General features: G+C 42.4%; 1 protein-coding gene across 1 annotated transcript in view; it reads right to left on the bottom strand.

Moving 5' to 3' along the window:
• Nucleotides 1–239: 239 nt before the first annotated feature.
• RAB8B (RAB8B, member RAS oncogene family) overlaps nucleotides 240–22,574 on the bottom strand; it is a 32,447-nt gene continuing 10,112 nt past the window's right edge. The window contains exons 2-8 of the mRNA XM_044279804.1: nucleotides 16,204–16,264; nucleotides 12,852–12,912; nucleotides 11,035–11,112; nucleotides 7,943–8,032; nucleotides 7,726–7,791; nucleotides 5,491–5,541; nucleotides 240–4,524 (exon numbers count right to left, since the gene is read on the bottom strand). Of these exons, the coding sequence (XP_044135739.1) occupies nucleotides 4,432–4,524; nucleotides 5,491–5,541; nucleotides 7,726–7,791; nucleotides 7,943–8,032; nucleotides 11,035–11,112; nucleotides 12,852–12,912; nucleotides 16,204–16,264 (500 nt within the window). The 3' untranslated portion in view covers nucleotides 240–4,431. The remainder of the gene's footprint in view (nucleotides 4,525–5,490; nucleotides 5,542–7,725; nucleotides 7,792–7,942; nucleotides 8,033–11,034; nucleotides 11,113–12,851; nucleotides 12,913–16,203; nucleotides 16,265–22,574) is intronic.

Consider the following 22,574-nt stretch of genomic DNA (forward strand, 5'->3'; position numbering starts at 1 on the left):
TGGACCCTAAGCCACTCCATCCCTGCCCATGAGGCTCAAATCATACCTAGTCCCAACTATGCCATTTTATGATTTGAACCACTTAAAAGGAATTTTCCTGAATCCGAGAGATTGCAGCTTCCAGGCATAAAAGCCTGATAAATTACCGGTAGTCTGCTAAAATTACCTCCTGCCATATATCTTTTTGTGTGTAAGAAAGCAGGCCAACGTCCAACACATACAATCATAAAACAAATGCAAAACTAGAATGGTTTTGTTATTTCTACATTGAAGATCAAGTCAAATACAGAGATAATAGTGAAAGCTAATTGCAGAGAACTAATGGCACTTTAAAAAGGATGTGCTCAGACCATCAACTTGGGAGAAATAAGACATGTATTTTTGTAAAATAGTGTATTCCTTTAAAGAAAAAAAAAATATATGAATGGAAAACAACAATTCCACAGATAAGAAGTTGATAATTTAGAAATAAATTTTAAATACTGAAAATGCACAAAATAGGTAAAGCAAAGAATGCATTCTGAACACAGGCTCTGGAGCACGAGCAATCAGTACAATAATACTTAGAAGCCGTTTTCTTTTTTTTTTTTTTTTTTTTTTCACTAAAACAATGTGCAAAATAAAATTAAGACATAAAAATCAGCAGCTTTAGATTTACAACAGAGACTGACATCATCCTGGGTATCTGCCCAAACAAGCTCACGTATGTAAAATGGTGAGAAAAATGGCAGTAGAGAGGCTCATCTATGTGCCAGGCTTTGGCGGCTCACAGGGAAATACAAAGTATATACTATATAGCACTAACATCAAACAAAAAGCAAGAATCAATGCAGCTTACCAATCAGATGTGGCTTCAGTCAAGCACAAAAGATGCCCTTTAAAAGATAAAAATGTTTTCTAAGACTTTACTACAGATTACCTATCTTCTAGTGTCCGACCCCCGGCTATCCCTCTGCTCGCCGTACATTGTATAGCGGCTGTGCCTGGTATCGTAGCTCAGCCCCATTCACTTCAATGTGGCTGAGCTGCCTAGGGAAAGCTGTGAGAAGGCAATAACACTACTCAAACAGCTGATTGGTGTAGATCCTGGGTGTCGGATCTCCACCGATCAGATACTGATGACCATTAGAAAACCCCTTTAAAATGTATGTTTGTTTGTTTGTTGGATCAGTGGGACTCGGCACACCTGACAATCAGTTGTTTGAAGAGGCTTCTCCATTGTTTATCTTGAATGATCTACCTGTCCTTGTAGGGTATTGCAGATTTATCCAGTTCAAGTGAATGGGATGAAGTTAGAATATCCTGCACCGTCACTGCTAAGTAGATAGCATGCAAGTCCAAGAGGCCGCAGTGCTCATGTGCGGATAAAACAGCTGATCAGCAGGGTGGCAAGAGTCGGACCCCCACCAATCTGATACAGTTAGCCTATCCTGGGGACAGGCCAAGGATATCCTAATCCTGGAAAACCCCTTTAATACAATCATATTGTTGCTTTCATATGTATATTCCTAATGATATAATAAAAGGATATACCAGTGCTCCCCAAGCCTTTACCCTTCATTACTCAAAAAAACTTGTCAAAAAGTCCCAATGGAGGTAAACTGGTCATCGCACAGAAAAACATACAATTTAAGAGACTACCATGGTTAATTTTATCATGATAATGTAAAAAATGAAAAAATGAAAAAAATAAAATAAAAATCACACATAATCTAGTACATGGCAATCTCTTTCTAGCAAAGCTAGAACCAGCCCTGTACCTCACATGGATCCAGGGATCTCCCCATTCATTGCTCTGCTAGATTTGTTTCCAGCTGGCATCTTATGGCGCGTGTCCTTACACAAAGGGCATGTCCTGTCTGCTGCAGCTAGTGACAAAGGATGGAACTGAGCATGTGCTTCCATCTCAGTGAGCAGGAGAGAGAACTTAAAAAACAGCAAACAGCAGGTGGCGCTATACAGATAGATGTCGGTGAATAAGCAGCTATAATACATTTTTAATTCAATGCAATTCAAAAAAATATATTGTGGTTTGAAAAACGTAGAACATTATTTGTGGTACAACCCCTTTAATGTTAATAGTTTGGGAGATTTCCAATAGTACACATGGCAGTCTTGAATAAATGTAAAATAAATGTCCCTTTTATGATGGGTAATTATGGGTTCATGCATCATTATCCAGAAAACAACAAAAAAAAAAATCCCAATTTAGGGTCATTTACTCAGGTTTGGGAAGCACTGGGCTAAACATAGATACAGTGTCGTTTCTCCAGGTCTCGTTCCAAATAAATCCCTAAAGTCAGTGCATAGATGTCCTCGTAAGACCATAATGCTGGGGCATGAATTTATCACGTCAACTCTCTGCAACGATGATTTTCCAAATTGACATGAGTAGCAACAGCTTAAAACAGAATCTTGAAAGAAACAAAGCTGCATAAAATGTACATATATAAAATATAAGTCAGGTTAAGAACTAACTTTGGCTCCTCTCAAAGGATAGTCCCTTACAAAAATTAGGACCTCTATTCAATAATCTGTTAGAGGCATCCTCAATGTTACAGTAAATTAGAGGGTCTTTCATAGCCAGCAGTCCTCCCTTTATAATAAACCATACACAACTTTGCTCCAATGAAATGTGAAGAGTCCACACTCATCCTATGGCATGTGGAACCGTACTCCTTCCCTATAGTTTAAAAGATATAATGGAGCAACACTATCAAAAGGACCTACAAAGTTCCTTGACTACTGCTAATAGCTTCAGGACCCCCTTAAAGGGGTATTCCGGTTGTTGCAGGTTATTCCCTATCCACAGGATAGAGGATAAGTGTAAGATCAGTAGGGGTCCTACCGCACCACCTGTCACAAGAATGGGTACCTGTAACCCTCAGGGCGCCCCAAAATGAACGGGGTGGCAGGTTGACCATGTGCACTGGCACTCTAGTCATCTCTATGGGAGTTCTGGAAACGGCCCAGTACTGTACTCCGCCACCTCCAGAACTCTAAGAGATGAATGGAGCAGCAGTACATAGGACCTGCCCACCTGTTAACTTCAGGGCTCAGAGGGGTACAGGTTCCCAGCGGTATGACCCTCACCGATCGAACAGTTATACCCCATACTGTTTATAGGAGATAAATTGTAAAAACCTAAATACCCCTTGAAATAATGGTTCAGCTACTGCCCCTATGAAGACGAGGGTGAAAAAACAGAGGCAGAATTAGAGAACTGTCTAAATCAGGGATCAGCAACCTCCGGCACTCCAGCTGTTCTGAAACTACAGCTCCTAGAATTCTGCTTTCACTTCTAAGGGAGTTACAAAAACAGCCGAGTAAGCGTGCATGCTGGGAGTTGTAGTTTTACAGCAGTTCGAGTGCCGAAGTTGCTGATCCCTGGTCTAAATGAATAACTTTGTTGACCATAGCAACCACAGCTTTCATTTCTCAGGAGCACTATGGTTGCTACTGGCAACAAAGATTTTCTTTAAGACCATTTCATAAATTTTCCAACGTTCTAGTAAAGTTCCCAAGTACTATTTTAACAATAAAAAAATATTCACTTATATACCATCTACTGGCTCAAAGGAAATACAGAGCAAGGAGAATGCATCTGAGCAGGTGCTGACAACAGACTTACTGGCCAGAATTCACATTGAAGCAGGACCGTATCATGGACGGAAAGAAGAGTCTGGCATCTGGGAAGGTGGTCTGCAAGTGTATTCATGGAGTGGAATTATGGAAGAAATGCAGGGGTCTCATCTAATAACAGCAAGGTGGAAGGGAGTGTCAGGGTGGGACATCCACATTCATATGAAATATACATTTCTTATCTGCATTACTATTCATCTGCATCATGTTTAATATGGCTAAATTTCAGACATGTAACAGCTTGAAGCAAACCTGACTGCTGTTGTGTGGGACCTGCCAGTGACCCCTGGATTTGCTCAGACCGATACCCCCCACAACAGTCACTTTCAGCATTTGGTTGCAATACATTACAAGGTCCATAGGCAGCAAAGAGCAGATGGTAAATGGTTGTTACATCACTAAGGCCACCATGCTTCTTCCAGTTCAGAAAATTGGTAATAAATGGATGGCATCACAGCCTTAACCAATAACTACTAAACAGGGAACAGAACCAGATTGGTTTTGAGAAAGACAACAACCTTTACCCAAAACGGAGCCAAATAAAGAGAGCGGGAGTTAAGATTTTAATATCAGTCTGTTTGTTCCTATGTGTTCCTTCCAAAAGTAAGAAAAGGCTCCCCATTGTATTCTTCCACTCCAGAAAACCATATCGGCAACTGTCTCCCATCGGGCACTTTCAGCAAACAGCATGTTTATTTTCCCCCAGAGGCCTTTGCAGCACCTGCGGTCGGCCATTCAATCAGGAGTGCCACAGTCCATCTCTTCCTCTCACTAGCGTGCTTCAGTTTATCAAAGCAACACGCAACGAAAGAAACTGCTTTTCTTTGCCGATTTTTCTGTAATTTTTACCGGAGCTCCACTGCCTGGAGAGCTGCCTTCATTCTGAGAAAAGAAAATACAAAAGTTGGAGATATTCAAGGGCTTCTCCAGGCCTGTACTTTTAGCCTCTTTCAACTAATCTGTGGATAGACGAGACTTCCATGGCACTGCCAATTCAGTCATCCCACCTGCCTAGCTGTGGGCTCTTCCTCCGAGGAGGCAACAGGATGTGTTCCTCCTCTTTCCTGTTCAGCTGCATAATGTAGATGTAGCTGAACAGGAAGAAAGAGGAGCGCATCCACTTGCAAAGTCAAGAGAAAGAGCCTGCAGCCAGTAGGGTAGTCACGCGATCCCCATTATGGCAAAATCGGCTGAAGGGTAAGCAGGGCTCAAGGGGTCTTCTCACCACAGGTTAGTTTTATGTACAGCACTGGAAACCCCTTTTATTAAAAGGGTTGTCTCACTTCAGCAAATGCAGACAAAATTAATACAAGGCACTTACTAATGTATTGCAATTGTCCATATTGCCTCTTTTGCTGGCTTGATTCACTTTCCATCACATTATATACTGCTCCTTTCCAGGAGTTACAACTAGGGACAAGCGAACGTCAAGTTCTAAAAGTTCAAGTATATGGTGAATTGCGTTATGGATTCCGTTACCACGGACCATAATGCAATTCAAGGACAGAATGCATAACGGAATGCCTTTAGAGGCTTTCCGTCATAATAGAAGTCTATGGCCAGCATAACAGACCAGTCGATTTAACAATTAGGGATTGTCCCACCCCTTTAAAATAAGGATAGGCTAACCTCCAGGAATAAGACTTAAAACACCACTTTCTGTGCATTGGAGCAAGCAGTGAATAGCTACACACCAATATCGCCCTCGACATAACAAACAAACGCCATTTTATTACTATAAAACTTGAGTAGTCTGTAACAAAGACTAATAAGAGTCAAGAGGCTTGTTCCGTTAGTCTAAACATATTTTTACACTTAAGAAAATAGACAAGTTCTGTTAATACAAACCATTTTTCTGTTGAGTTTTGTCATGATGTCACGACCAAGGGTGAAAAATGCCTGAAAAAATAAAAAATAAAAATGACATCACCAGTGACAGTACAAATAAAACCGGCCAATAAACTCCAGAAAATGTCCACAATCTTTATTGTAAAGCAAACATGATCAACATTCTAGTTTTAAACTCCATACTACTTTCATAAAGCATGTATCTTTTGTGACACAGTGAGCGGTTTGGTCTGGGAAAACATGTATTTTTCTCCCAGCATGTGCTGCTGGGCTGATTTACAGCTAGGTGAGGTCAAATGCCGGTCCGGGTTTTGGAGCACCTGGCTGTCCTTAAATAGGCAGCTGGGCTTAGAAGCCATGTCTCTGTGTTGGGATCTGGGAGCCTTGTGTCTGGAGGAAGGCTTGCTACCTGTTTGGCGTGAAAACAGGTTGGTGCTGCTATCAGAAAAGACTCTGAGGCAGAATTGCTGCATGGTGTGAATTACAACCAACACCGCAAGATGACTTTTTGTTTGAATAGGACTGCTTGTTTTGTCACTTGCCTAAAGTGTGAATAAAACACTGAACTGTTTAATCCAAAGAACCTATTGTTGCCTCTTTACTGCTTCCGCTAATCCTGTCCACCAGAGAGAGTCCCCACACTTTATAAAGCAGAATCCCCTGCATCTTGCCACCGTCTGGATGCCTGCCACTAGAGGGATCTTACTAAAGATCGTTGAATATTGAATTTACCAGGGACTGTATAAGTACATATATAATAAGCATGTGAGTAGGTGGGGACCACAAGATAATTTTAATGTATGGTTGTGTGAAGGGAAACTAGGGAATTTGGAGCCCCTTAAAAGGGGGCATCCAAGTTATTTTTATTGATGACCTATCCTGAGAATTGGTCATCAATAAAAACTTGGACAACCCCTTTAAAAGCCACAGACAACTGACATGGAAATGATTATACTTACATATGTTACTTTGTGTATAACCCTTTCGCTACCAGCGCCATACATGTACTGCGCTGGTAGCGCTGTGCAAGCATGACGCACCCTCGCGCGCCATCGCCGGCAAGTCTTTGCTGCTTAAAATATCAGAGACCTTCGGCTAATTCCAGCAATCGGCAATAATGCTGATCGCCGTAATTAAATGCTTTAGATGCCGTGATCAAGTGAGATCACGGTACATAAGTGCGGCCAATCGGGACTTCAGTACATGCGCCGAATCCTCTAAGTCTCTATGAAGAGACTCGGAGCATTGATTCTGCAATTCTTATTTAGGCCAACATAAGAAATGAGCAAAATGCAAAGAAATTGTCAATTTAATTTTCAAATCCCTGATAGGTCAAATTATTTTTTATTTTTTTTATAAAAGTCATTTATGAGCCTTAAAATGATTTTTTTTTTATTAACATAAAAATAAATTATGTTTAAATCACACCCCTCTTTGTATAATAATAAAAAAAAATACCTAACAAACAATAATTGAAAACATCCTGGGTATCACCGCGACCGAAAACGCCAATACTATTAAAATAAAATAATACGGTGAATGGCGTAACAGGAAAAAATGGCTGATTTGCCATTTTTTTCATTGCTTCTCTTACCCAAAAGAATAAAATAAAATGTGATTAAGAAGTCACGCACACTCCAAAATGGTATCAATAAAAACTAGCTCAGTGGACAAGTATAAAAAAGTTATAGGGGTCAGAATATGGTGATGTGTAAAAAAAAAAAAAAAAAAAAAAAAAAAAAAGAAGATTTTCCTGTCTATACTCTGATAAAGTACAGCCTATGTAATTTGCCCTCCCTTTGAACCTTTTCACCCTCTCCACACTCTGATCTGCCTTGCTCAACCTCACAACACAGAGGAGGAGGAGGGGGCAGAGAGAGCCGAGAACAAAACACAAGATTTAAACAAGATAGTAACATTGGATATATGGATTTTGAATGGCATTGCTGCTGTATTCACTATACACATGAGGTTCTTGGAGAACATCCCGATCAAGGCAAGGACATGGCTGCCTCCATCTTGGTCTGCAGACAAGCCAGTCATGATAAATCAGATTTTTACCATGGCGTCTGTGCTCTATTATCAGATTGCCACCTCTCAGAGGAAACTGATCAACATAATATATTAGGGTATTGGTGTCTAAGCAGTTACACAATGTACACATTAAAACTAAACTTTGCTTCACTAATGGTGAACTTATTACTATAAAGGGTATTGCAAGTGACCAGTTCTTACCTCTTCCACATTGATGCTGGATTTCGCGCTGGTTTCAAGAAACTTGATTCCATAATCAATTGCAAGCTGAAAATTAGAGAGAACACAGATAAAAATAAATAAAATACAATAAAAAAAGTGAAAATTTAACCAAAAAATTAAACAACCCCCCCCCCCCCTTCAAACAGTCCAGGGGACACAAGCAGATTGTCAGGGCAAGCGATGAAGAATCACTTACCTTTTCCCCCCTCTCCCGGGATACTTGTCTCTTGTCATTCATGTCACATTTATTACCCAGGATCATTCGCTCCACATCAGACGAGGCATGCTGGGAAAGAAAGTTACAGAAAGTAATGAAGTCAGACAAATGTGCTGCACCTTCTGGATTTACCGGCATCTTAACATCATCCATTTGTGTGCGGTCTGGAAGCAGCTCAGAGGGTTAGGTTGACCAGAAGGTGGAATTGACTTGTCCTAACCAGTCATTTGCCCTCATGCTTATTATACTAACTAAACTATGACTTTCCAGTTCGGTAGGAATGAGGAAAGAGATTACACTGTTGTGCCAACATATACATACACACGAAAAAATCTTCGCAGTGCAGCATACCAACATCCTCTGGTATTATTAATGAGGTACCCGGTTAAGAAAACCGATTTTAAAACAACCTTTTGGAGACGTGTGATTTAATAGAGGGATAGGATCCTCTGACCGCTGAATTCAATGAGAACGGTGCAGTGCTTAATCTCTCCTGTGATGGCACTGCAGGAATACCGATCACTATCGGCCAGGTTCCCACACAGGCTGTGGTCCTAGCAGGATGACAACCTTTTGATCAGATCATTATTGTGGAACCACCACTAGTTATTAAAGTGGGTGTCCCATTAAGACAACTTCTCTCCTATCCATCAGAGGGAGTCTGACAGCGGTGGCCCCCGTCGATCACTAGAATAGGGGCACGTGCTCCCCCAGTTTGAATGGAGTGGTGGGTATGCATGCAGGCTGCCGCTCTATTCAACTATGTGGCTGCCAGAGATAGTCAATTACATAGTAACATAGTACATAAGGCCGAAAAAAGACATTTGTCCATCCAGTTTGGCCTGTCATCCTGCAAGTTGATCCAGAGGAAGGCAAAAAAAAAAACTGGAGGTAGAAGCAAATTTTCTCCATTTTAGGGGAATAAAAAAATTCCTTCCTGACTCCAATCAGGCAATCAGAATAACTCCCTGGATCAACGACCCCTCTCTAGTAGTACAGGATCCTGTACACGCGATTGGCGGAGGTCCCAAAGCTTGGACCCTGTGAAAAGGCACCAGCGCACCCTCCTCTCTGCTCTTCCTAGGCCAGTGAGGACACATTAAATTAATCACATGGCCTAGGAGAAGAAAAATAAATAAAAAAGTAGCAGCACTTACGAATCTATAGCAAAAAGTCTCTATGGGGGTGGTGCCCGCAGTGTTGGATACTAGTCTGTAGCATCCAGAATAAATCAAAAATAAAACTGCAGCACTCACCTCTCTTCAATTCATGCTTGTTTATTCACCAAAAATTGCAACATTTCGACCTCTCTGACTTTTTTCCCCCCGGACCTTTTTTTTTTGTGCGCCGTAATTTTGCGCATGCGCCCTGGATCCACTCGTCTGGGCCTGCGCCGTGTCCTGGCAGCAGCCTCACCGAGCGAGGTGCGCAGACAGCTGGCGCATGCGCGCTTCGTTCGGTGAGGGTGCTGCCAGGACACTGGGCGGGCCTGGATGAGTGGATCCAGGGCACGTGTGCAAGATCACGGCGCACTAGGAAAAAAAAATTTAAATTGAAAAAAAGTCAGCGAGGAGAGTAGTGAATTATTAACAGCGGGCGGTGCTGGGCTCTGAGATAATGGGCATGGCTGGGCTCCAACAGCCAGAGGGACAGCCCCTTTGGCTCCTTAGAGAAGTAATTTGCATATGAATAAAAGCGATTTTTAGCCTAAATGACAAGACATATGGGGGTAAGATTTGTATATTTTAAACTAAACGGAGGAGACTGTTGTGAAAAGCTCTGTAGCTAAAATCCGGATGACAGAATCCCTTTAACATCTACTTGTATACTGCTGAACAGCAATAAGAGTAAGCATCTGCATAATAGGCACCTAACATCACCACAATAATTCTCAAAAGGCTAACCCGGGAGGTGACAGCTTCAAGGCAGGTCTTACCGCAGCACATGGCGGCGTGCCAGAAATGCAGCAATTAAGCACACTGTGTTGTACCAATTAGTCTTAATCTCATTCACAGCTATGGGCTGGTGGATTACAGCACTTAGCAACACTAATTCATGCCACACTTACAGCTGACAAGTCAAATGACAGCCACAGTTCAAAATGAATGGGTACTGAGATGGTCACGCAACTCCTTCCAAGGTGAGAAAGTAACGCACGTTACGCAGCTCAGAATGTGCATCTATCCGGTCTAAAGCTGGCCATACACATTAGATTACTAGCGGTCAAACCCTCCGATTTCAGCAGTACCAACTTACCATCTAATGTGTATGGGGGCGTCCCAACTCTCCTCTGACAGCATTTTGGGGGGCATGTTGAATTTCAATATGCACAATCCATTTAGTCTCGGGCAAGAAGAGCTGCTGATAGAGGTGGCTGGCTGCGGCTTACTCTCCCCATACAGAACACGTGCATTTCCCATGTCAGCCGAATGTCAGTTATCCAAAGTGAATGGCTAGCGGAAATTGCATTGCTAAGTCAGTGTCTAACATTGGCTGTAGTAAAATTCAATGCGGAAGTAAAGTCAACTTTAACTAGGAGACCTAGTTTTAAACAGATAGGGCTCAGTCACATATCAGTTTTTGCAGACTGAAAATTGTGGATCCGCAAAACATGGTTGCCGCCTGTGTGCCTTCCACATTTTGTGGAACGGAATATCCTCCTCCATGATAGAAATGACTATTCTTGTCCAGAAATACAGGCAAGAATAGGACATGTTCTATTTTTTTTTTTTCTGAACGGAAGCGCGGATGCCATTTAAATGAATAGGTCCGCATCCAATCCGCAAATTTGAGGATCGGATGCACATAGAAAAATATGGTTGTGTAAATGGGCCCTTAGCTTTGATGAAATAAGTTTACAGCAAAAAAAAAAAAAAAAATGTTATTGTCTAAAAACTCTTTCAAGAACCGTACACCGTCTTTTAGATTAGATTACTCTTCGTATTTAGCTGGTCCACGCCTCACAAATCCAAGTATTACACTGCAAGGAAGCTGTGGGCAACAGATTGCCAAGACTTCTAGAGATCCTACTATAAGTACTGCACAGAGAAAAGTGGAAACAAATCACTTACTTCTTCGATATTTCTTATCCAGTTTTTAATATTTTCAAATGACTTTTCGTTTGTGATATCGTACACCAGCATGATGCCCTGGAAGAAAGACCAAAAATATATTTACAGCTTGAGGTAAACGGTGTAATTTATCAGGCCCTGCACTCCAGAACTCTGGCATCAAAAAGTCGCACAATAGAGCTTTTAACTTTCGGGCAAACATTTTGCACCATTCAGCATCTTTACACCACTCAATGGATGTAGCTGTCCTGTCAAACTGATTTAAGTCAGATTTATCAACTGACTTTTTAAAAAGTTGCAAAAATTGTCCCAATCTTACACTAGTAAAAGGGTGGTTAAGAAGGTAGAGTAACATCTCAAGATAGAAGTGTTAGACTTAGGGCTCTTTCACACCTGCGTTCTTGTCTTCCGGCAAAGAGTTCCGTCGTTGGGGCTCTATGCCGGAAGAATCCTGATCAGGATTATCCCCATGCATTCTGAATGGAGTGAAATCCGTTCAGGATGCATCAGGATGCATCAGGATGTCTTCAGTTCCGGAACGGAACGTTTTTGGGCTGCGCTTTTTGCTCCGGCCAAAAATCCTGAAAACTTGCCACAAGGCCGGATCCGGAAAGAATGCCCATTGAAAGGCATTGATCCGGCCTTAAGCTAAACGTCGTTTCGGCGCATTGCCGGATCGGAAGTTTAGCTTTTTTAGAGTGGTTACCATGGCTGCCGGGACGCTAAAGTCCTGGCAGCCATGGTAAAGTGTAGCGGGGAGCAGCATATTTACCGTCCGTGCGGCTACCGGGGCGCTCCAGAGTGACGTCAGGGTGCCCCACGCACATGGATGACGTGTTCGCATGGCACGTCATCCATGCGCATGGGGCGCTCTGACGTCATTCTGGAGCGCCCCGGGAGCCGCACGGACTGTAAGTATACCGCTCCCCGCTCCTACTATGGCAACCAGGACTTTAATAGCGTCCTGGGTGCCATAGTAACACTGAAAGCATTTTGAAGACTGATCCGTCTTCAAATGCTTTCAGTACACTTGCGTTTTTCCGGATCCGGCGTGTAATTCCGGCAAGTGGAGTACACGCCGGATCCGGACAACGCAAGTGTGAAAGAGGCCTTAAAGATGCACCAAATTTATCAAACATTGTGCAACATTTGATACATCTGGCACAAATTACGACAACAAGTCTTTAAAAATCTTGAGTGTTTGGGATAAATGATGCCTGATGGGTGAGGGCTCCACCTCTAGGTCTCATATCTATTGGGGGCAATGGTGTCCCCCCTGATTCTGCAATCCATCTGGGAAGGCAGAAGAAAATTATCAAGCCATGGACTATAGGGTTGTAGGCTGAAAACTTTCAAATCCTGGACTACCTCTACACTGAAAATACATAAAAATGTACATAAACCAGGGTGGACAAAAACTTTGCAATTTCTGGAGCCCCATACTATTGCAGGAGAACTTGACAGCTACATGGTCTCTGGGGATTTCACTTAGGCCTCATGCATACGACCGTATGCATTTTGCAGTCCGCTAAAAATACGGATGACTTCCGTGAGCATTTCATATTTTGCGGAACAGAACAGCTGGCGTCTGACAGAACAGTACTATCCTTGTGCGTAATGTGGACAATAATAGGACATGTTCTATTTTTTGCAGAACAGAAATACGGAAACAGAATGCACATTTAAGTACCTTCCGTTTTATTTTGCGGACCCGCAAAAAAAAAAAAAAAAAAAAAAAACGGAAAAGACACGGAAAAATACGTTTGTGTGCATGGGCCCTTAGTGAGCCATGTGATTAGAAAGAAGTGGATTCTTACCATGGCCCCTCTGTAATATGCTGTAGTAATAGTACGGAACCTCTCCTGTCCAGCTGTGTCCCTAAAAATACAAGCACATAAAGACCATTTATCACGAGACACAGAAATATTCACTCAATTAATCATTAATTCACTCGAAATCATGCTTTCTTCAATGTTGTGAACTTAAACGGGCCCTGTAAAAAGTGAGGTCTGGAGTGAAATATTCTGTGATGTAGTCTCTAGTCTTATTTTCACTTTTATTTAAACATCATAACCCTTAAAGGCTATGTACACCTTTGGGAGCATTTTTTATTATTATTGCATTGTACTCATTTTGAGCTAAAAACATTTTTTTAAATTTGTCTTTATTACAAATATGGAGCCTTTTTTCTGTACAGGGCTGAGATGCTCTAATAGAGGGATCTGAATCTTCTCTCTGCTCCATCAGATTGCTGACCGGCTTCTTATCTCTGCTCTCTGACCTTATAAACACTCAAAGCTCAATTCTTATCTTACTGATAAGAAGTTGGCTTAAATAAGGGGTTTATGACCTTTTAGTAATTTAGAGATAGATAAAGTTCATTAGATGAACAGCGCAGACTGAAAATAGATTCACGCAGCTAGAAAAAACAGGTAACCCTTTGTGACAGAATGGCTCAATATTTTTTATAAAGACTAAATTTAAAAATATATATTTTTAGCCCCAAATGAGTAAAATGCAATCATAAAAAATTGCCCCCAAAAGTGTACATGGCCTTTAAAGGGGTTTTCTGGTAATTCATTATTTACTTATGGCCCCCCAGTGTCTATTACGTAATGAGAGACTCACACTTACCTGCTGTCTACCACCAGTCCTGTGCCCTGGCTCCTGTTCAGCCATCTTTGGCCCTCTGGCTTCAGTGGGGATGCGTCCCCAAGTAGCTTGTGACACCACCACTGAAGCCTGTCATAGGCCGCAGTGGTGCTGATGACTATATGCAAGTAAACAAGCCGGGTGGGAGCCAGCACACAGGATTTGAGCGGCAGGGAACATGTGAGCACGAGTTTTCATTATGTCATACACACTAGAGGCCATAAGTAAATGGTGAAGAATTCCTGGAAAACCCATTTAAATTAGGTGTGTCCCATTTATGGTTGGGTCAGAAATGTTTCTGTTCCAGAGCTACATATTATTGAAAAAAGCCATACTTATTGATACAAGAACAGAATAAAAGAGGATCTGTCACCAGTTTTATGCTGCCCTATCTGAGCGCAAGACTGGTGACAGAGAACCTGAGCAACACTGGCTGGGTCATATTCTGATGGTAGTATGTAATAAGAGTACTATAATGGCAGGTCTGGGGCCTTCACTAAGCCTCTGTTGACAGGACATACAATCAGCACATTTGGCATTGTGGGGGCAGAGAAAACCCTATCCGTCTAATTGCTGAATCTGAAGGGTCCAGTACCCATTGCTGCAGGCGGGCGTTAGCTACATAACAGTGGCACCCACTGTGTAGAAAGTGGATTCTGCCCCTGAGCCTGCTCCATACGTGTAGGTTGGGAAAGAGTTAAATAAGAGCTGTAAAAAAGTTTAGACAGTGAGCTCCCTCTAGTGGTGACTGCAAGCTAGAATTATTTAATTTACTTCTCTGGCTATAAAAGGGATTTGGAGCTCTGTAGTATATAGCATGATGGAAAGTGAAAGCAGCAACCTAATTGGTTGTTATGGGCAACTACTCCCCTTTGGCTCTGAACCTGTTTTGATAAATCTCCTCCATTGTGTTTGAGCACATCACTATCTACATACCAAATCACAAGACAGAGACTAGTGCATGCCAGGAAAATAAAATTACAGTGCACTTGAATTTACGGTTCCCAACCAATCCTTGAGAAGTCAAATAATATGGGATGCTAAAGATTAAAGAAAGAGCAAGGGCTCGGCTCTGAGGAGCACTTATAAGTTCAGGATGCAGTGTAGTAACTCCTTGTGGACCACAGATCTTATCAAAGTAGGAACAATGGTTCTTCTAGCAAACCGAACAGAAATAACTTATTAAAGCATTTCATGTGTTTGGACCGTCAGCGACTTGTGTGGTAAGTGAATACAGTGGCGACACTTGGGGCTTGTTCACATTTGAGTTATCCATTATTCTGCTCAGTCAGAGGAACAGGAAAAAATAAAATAAAAAATGATATGTTACACACATTGTTCAGCCAATAGCGGGCCGCGACGGGGACGAGCCTCCATACCGTCACCCGTGGCAGCCATACGGAGATCAGGGGCGATGCGGGTGCTGGGTAAGTATAATCTATGAGGAGCATGTTTTACACGTTGGTTAACCCTTTAAGGGAACTGTCCAGCCTTTACAAAGTGATGGCCTATCTTGCGGATAGGCTATCACTAGCTGATCAGCAGGAACCAACATCCGCCGATCAGCCGTTCGGGTGTAGCGCTATTGCTGGAAGTTGGCGCGGGAACTACACTGCAACATCAACATTGTAGTGGAGTGAGCAAGTTACTACAGCAATGCTCCTATTGAAGTCAACGGGAACAGTGCTGTAGTACTGCACTCCCTCCACTACAAGGTCGATGGCACTGTGTTAGTCCAGTTCAATGCTACGGATTAACTCTCTAATCTTGTAAAGGGTGGGCGACAACCCAAATCCAAGCCCTTTAACTGATGCTCAAAAGCAGCTATTTAAACAAATAGGGATTAAGAAGAACACAAGTGTTCCCCTCTTTCTCTTCCTCTGATGGAACGGAATAAAGGAAATGTTAACACAGATGTGAACAAGCCATTACTTGAATCAGGGAACCCCCACATTTACAGAATCCCGGCTCTCGACAGCCCCATGCTGAGCACTGCGATAGGAAAACAGATGTCAATCAGCACACATTTTGTACTAAACAGCTCCATCAATCAAGTAAGGGAGCCACATTTCTTTGTGTCTGAGGCTGGCCAGCCACATTAGGTACAAATTGTCTGCACCTCCTGATTTTGGTGGGACAAGCCGTCCATCTAATATATACATTCCTTGTATGGGGAGTGTTCATTTATCATCTCCCCCACGCCAGTTTTCTGCCGTAAAACACTGTTTGCAACTTTATACCACTTAAAAAAAATTGTGCAAGTGGCATTTCTCTGCCACCTTCCCAAAAAGTTTTGATGGCAGGGAGGGGGCGGGCCAGTGACCCTAGCATATTTTTATATTTTATTTTTATGCCAACTTTCTGGTGTAAAAGACTGAGATCTACATCAGCTAGGGTCTGATTTTAGTCTAGTTCTTGATAATGTACATTTTCAGTCAAACCCATGGTGATACCAGCGGAAAGGTAAAAAAACACCAAATACAAAAGATAAACTTAAAGGAATTACACTGCACATACCATATCTGCAGCTTGATCTTCTTTCCATCTAATTCTATTGTGCGGATTTTAAAATCAATGCCTGAAAAAAATAAAAATAAAATCTACTTTTATTACTTCTACCATCACATTTCCGTTAATTACCAAACTAGCCTCATATCGGGTTTCACCACTTACACATTACAAAACATGCAGTATATCACAAGGGATAAACTACACTTCACGTAAGGTTATACAATTTACTGAGCAGACAGGACAAGAATTTACATGAGGAGGATGGACTGATAAAGTAAGTGAAAAACTCAAACATTTATGGTCCATTCGCACATCCGCAAGTGTTTTGCGGTCTGCAAAACACAGCCACCGGCCACGTGCGTTCCACATTTTGCGGACTGCACATGGCCAGCACTTTAAATAGAAATGCCTATTCTTGTCCGTGTCTGCGGACAAGAATAGGACATGTTCTATTTTTTATTTTTTTGCACTGTGCTGTCTGCATCTTTTGCAGCCCCATTTTGCGTACGTGTAAATGGACCCTTACCCATCCTGTATACAACACACATCTGCCAAAGCTACTGAAAGGTGAAGAAAATACCGATTACCGTATCTCAGTACTGGAATATTGATGGCATATCGCTAGAATATGTTATTAATGTCAGATAGGAGCAGGTCCCCGAGGTAGGACCCACACCTATATCCAGCATGGGCCTCCCAAAGTAAAGGGAGAGCAGCAGAGCATGCGCAGCCACCCTCTGTTCACCACTATGGGAGCTCCGAAAATAGTCAAGGTCTGGCTCAGCCATAATAGCTGTGAATGGAGAGATGGCCGAAGTACTTGCAGGTTGCACTCTCCATTCACCGCTATGGGATTTACGAAAATATCCAAGATCACTCACTCTGATATCTGCAGAACTCCCACAGTGATGAATGGAGAGTGCAACGCACAAGAACGCTCTTCTTTATTTCAGAGCCCTCTTTCTCTAGATAGGAGCTGGTCCGAGAAGTGAGCTATATGCCATCAATGTCCCTTTAAAGCTGCGTTGCATTTTTTGACAGGGCTTCGGTGGATTACAAAAAAAACAAACACAGCCTATGCAGGTAAGATATACAAGGCGGCCTGTGAACAGTCTGTGTTTGAAGTTTATGGGTTGGTTGGAAGCAGGATAAAAATAGGCAATGTAAGGATGGGAACAGCTTTGCACAAGGGATAAGCTGAAACGGCTAGACGATGGAGCAACAGCATCTCCGGTCCAGCAGATTTTATGGGGGTGTACCTGCGGCCCTTACCTTAGATGCAATGGTTACTGCTGAATGCAGTCCAAAGAAGGACAAGCCGTGAACCGGATAACAAATTGCAGAGAAAAGTTAATGTTGGTTATGGATAGCTTTTTATATGCCACATGGACCCGTGCCTCTTAATAAATTTGGCGCAGCTCACATCGACGTATAACCAGACTGACGTAAGAAACGCCACTCTGGGTGAACCTGCCCCACAAAAGGACTGCAGTTTGCTGAATATGGTGCGAGTAGTAGCAGACCGTTCAGAGTGACCATGCCGACCTCTACTGAAAGGGCCTACAAGGGGCACATAAGCATCAGAACTGGACAATGGAATACGTCGGTCTGGCATGATGGATGCCGTTTCTATCATGTGGACATCTACATCTTGCAGATACTTAACCATGCATGCAGAGAGGTATAAAGGCATGCTTCTTTATTTGAGGCAGGAAGTGGCCTATGTGCGTCATGGCTTACAGAAAGTCAAGAGACCACTTCCCGCAGTTCCTGTGCAGCTTAGCCCCAGTCCACTCCAACTCCCACAGGGTTAGCTTCTCATCACAAAACCAAAAGTGCAACACAAAGAGCTTATAATACCGAAGGTCAGTCATTTTCACTGTGCAGGTTGAAAAAAACATTTTTGGGAGAATAGTGGCTATTGTAAATTAAGTGAAATTTTATTTTGGGAGCACATCTATATATTAAAATGACAGGTCAGGAACTGAGAGCAGGCCGAGACAGGAAGTGAACTGCTGGATCTGTTAGGAGACGTCCGAGGTCACTCATGACCAGATCATCCAATGAGGGGAAGATTGGAAGTCAATTTTGTTAGAGTCCGAGTTGTACTTTATTCCACATTTAATTAAATGTCACATGTTTGATGACTTTTTCTAATCCTTAGACCTAACACTTTTGTCTAGAGAAGCTCCTCCAGCTTTCCTACTCCACCCTCCTGCTGATTTTTTTTTTTTTTTTTTAAGTCTCAATGATAAATCTGGAGTGAAACTCATAGCTAACCACACACACACACACTTTCCACCCATATTGCAAAACTTGAGCGAGGGTAAAAAATGCAAAAACTCATTTTGTGGAAGCGATTCCAAAAAGTTGCAGTTTTATTTTTGAAGGCAGAATTGTGAAGTGAAGGCATGATAGATCAGGGCCTATAACCTTTTGACTGATGGAAACTTTACATCTGGTTGCAATGGATGCACACATTCAACAGTTCCTTGTTGACCCTGCATGGCTTACTAGTGTAACAAACATTCCTTTAGTCTAGAAATGAATGGTCGGGGGGGGGGGGGGGGGGGGGGGGGATGGTAGGCTTTCAATTCTTCTACATGCGACACATACATGGACTACATTATAGTTAAAGGGGGTTAAACCAGCACCTGGATCTGAAAACTTTTGCAATTGAAGTTAATTACAAATTTTAGATACCGATAGACCGTGAGCTATTCAATAAAATGTGTCTGTGTAGCACCATCCTCTCTTTGTTCTTCTCCTTATTTCTTGTCCAGAGATGGTCACAGGGCCTTAGTTTAAATCTACAAATGCCACCAGCTACCTGATAGTTACAGGGAAAGAGCTGGCTGAAGATAATCTAGTAGAGCAATTGGGACAATGAATGGGGAGATCTCTGGATCCATGTGAGGTACAGGGCTGGTTCTAGCTTTGTTAGAAAGAGATTGTCATGTACCATATGATGTCTGAATTTCATTTTTGACTTTACTAGTGGATTTAAGGATCTGAAAAAAAATCAATACCAAAGTGTTACTGTATGTTCTGATGCGCACTACATCACTAAGAGGGTCCGGGTCTTAAAATTTCAGCAAGGAATGGAAATAACTCCCAACAGCCCCACCAAAAACACACTTACCTTATACCACTGTATATATGGTGATGTGATTTAGAGGAATACGGAATACTAAATTGTGGTATGTACACCACTGTGCTGGAACTACTGAACGCACCGCTTATGTCCATGTGCATCATTTGTGTTACTGGGTTAATGATCAGTATAAAAACCTTCAAGAATATTAATGAGAATTCATTTGTATTCATTGTGACAGTGACTAGAGTGCTCATAAGATATTGGCAGTCTCTGTCTATAGACATACAACATGGTCTAGGCTTTGATCACATTGTGTCATCGACTCATCGGTTTCTTTTGGAGGTTTTCCTGGCATATACCTCTAGTGGAAGGCTCCAACATATGCCACTGCGCAAGCATACAGTGCTATACGCTACCCATAGGCGCACACATTAAAAACAAAACCATGGTGACATATACCAGTGTAATAGACACCAAAGGGACACTTAGCATCTGTCAAGGGAATTGTGCACTACGGATATGTTTGATATATACAGTCCTGATCAAAAGTTTAAGACCACTTGAAAAATGACAAAAAAAAAAAAAATCATATTTAGCATGGCTGGATCTTAACAAGGTTCCAAGTAGAGCTTCAACATGCAACAAGAAGAAATGTGAGGGAGACAAAACATTTTTTGAGCATTCAATTTAATGAAAAACAACAAATAAACTGAAACAGGCTGTTTTTCAGCTGATCAAAAGTGTAGGACCACATGCCTTTAAAAAGGCCAAATCTGTGCAAAGATGTGGATTCATTGTCATTTTCTGTCAGGTAAATGGCAAAGGCAAAAAAACTCTCCATTTTTGAATGTTGGGTTGTTGAACTGCATAAGCAGGGTCTCTCACAGCGCGCCATCGCTGCTGAGGTGGGACGCAGTAAGACAGTCATTTGGAATTTCTTAAATGATCCTGAGGGTTATGGAACAAAAAAGTCAAGTGGAAGACCCAATCATCAGCACTGAGCCGGAGGATCCAATTGGCTGTCCGTCAAGACACTGGCCGATCCTCAACCCAAATTAAGGCCCTTACTGGTGCTGACTGCAGCCCCATAACCATCAGACGGCATCTGAGACCGAAGGGCTTCAAAAACAAAAAATATGTCTTCAAAGACCTCGTCTCCTTGAACGCCACAGAACTGCTCGTTTGGACTTTGCAAGAGAGCACCAAACATGGGACATTGAAAAGGTGGAAGAAAGTTTTATTCTCTGACGAGAATTTTTTTTTAACCTTGATGGTCCTGATGGTTTCCAACGTTACTGGCATGACAAGCAGATCCCACCTGAGATGTTTTCTACGCGCCACAGTGGAGGGGGCACCATAATGGTCTGGGGTGCTTTTTCCTTCAGTGGAACAATGGAGCTTCAGGAAGTGCAGGGGCGTCAAATGGCCGCTGGCTATGTCCAGATGTTGCAGAGAGTATTCCTCATGACTGAGGGCCCTCGTCTGTGTGGTAACGACTAGGTTTTTCAACAGGACAACGCTACAGTACACAATGACCGCAGGACGAGGGACTTCTTCCAGGAGAATAACATCACTCTTTTGGCCCATCCTGCGTGTTCCCCTGATCTAAATCCAATTGAGATCCTTTGGGGATGGATGGCAAGGGAAGTTTACAAAAACGGACAACAGTTCCAGACAGTAGATGGCCTTCGTACGGCTGTCTTCACCACTTGGAGAAACGTTCCCACTCACCTCATGGAAACGCTTGCATCAAGCAAGCCGAAACAAATTTTTGAAGTGATAAACAATAACGGCGGAGCTACTCATTACTGAGTTCATATTTGGAAGTTGGATTTTGGGGGGGGGGGGGGGGTTAGTTTTTTTTTGGAGGTGTGGTCGTAAACTTTTGATCAGCTGAAAAACAGCCTGTTTCAGTTTATTCGTTGTTTTCGTTAAATTGAATGCTCAAAAAATGTTTTGTCTCACTCCCATTTCTTCTTGTTGCATGTTGAAGCTCTACTTGGAACCTTGTTAAGATTCAGCCATGCAAAATATTATTTTTTGCCATTTTTCAAGTGGTCTTAAACTTTTGATCAGGACTGTATAGTGGGTGCTTTACTGGCCAATGTATGGCACACGTGGCTCTGACCCTCTCCTCTTTGCCTCATCACAGTGGCCCTGGATTATCGCCACATGATGTGACTATTCCCAGGACTTTGGCAGGCTGGCAGTACAATACCAGTATGTTAATCTGGAGTTTAAAATGTTGTGGTTTTGGGTTTCTCCTAATTTTAAAATGTTAAAGGGGTTTTCCCAGACTTTGATATTGATCGCCTATCCTCATGATAGACCATAAATATCTGACCGGCGGAGGTCTAACACCCAGCACCCGTGTCAATCAGCTGTTTGAAGAGGCTGCTCCACTCCGTCGTTCTCACAGCTTACCAAGCACAGCGCCATACACTGTATAGTGGCTGTGCATAGTATTGCAGCTCAATGACTTGAATGGAAATGAGCAGGAAACAGGCCATGTGAGCATGGAAACGTGATGTCCCTTACCTTAGGCTTCTTCACAAAAGCTGATCGGTGGGGCTGCCGTGAATTGGACCCCTAACAATAGGCCATCAACATTGAACATTTCGACTTGACAGTGGCTTCTGACTATCACTCAAACTTGCATGTCGCCCACAAGTTTAAAAAATTGTTGGGGACCTCTGCCTAATACAGTGTGACAAGGACACTACTTACGTGGCAAATGCCACAGCTCTAGAATGTAATGTATATTAGGACATTTTATATTTTTACTGCTATTTATCATCATCTAGAGTGACAGTAAGAAATCTTTTCTGAATCACAGAAAGGAAGGTCTCGTTATGAATTGCAATTTTCTTGGCACGGCATGTGTCACATCATTAGGTGACTCTGAAGCTCAAAGTCCTGTAACTTTGGACTCCAACACTGATACAGATATAGATGCATCATACCACAGATAGAGGACTGGGTCACACCAATAAATAATACTTTGTACAGTAAATAGCCAAAAACCATGAGTCAGGCTCGCACCCGATACATAAGGAAATTCTCTTCTCTGGCCAGCAGGAAGCTACATCTAAACAAGAGGGGAAATCTTGAACGCTGAGAGGGTGAGAGGAAGGTGATGGTGTCAGAGAGGAACATAATGTGGCTCCAAGAGGACATCTATGGAAATCCCCTGAGAGCTTATAGTGCACAATGCACAGACTATGCAGAAGCTGACATCACATCAATCATCGGTTTAAGAAAGGAGAGAAGCATCTAGTGT

The sequence above is a fragment of the Bufo gargarizans genome, chromosome 2, assembly GCF_014858855.1.
Source record: "Bufo gargarizans isolate SCDJY-AF-19 chromosome 2, ASM1485885v1, whole genome shotgun sequence".
NCBI lineage: Eukaryota > Metazoa > Chordata > Amphibia > Anura > Bufonidae > Bufo > Bufo gargarizans.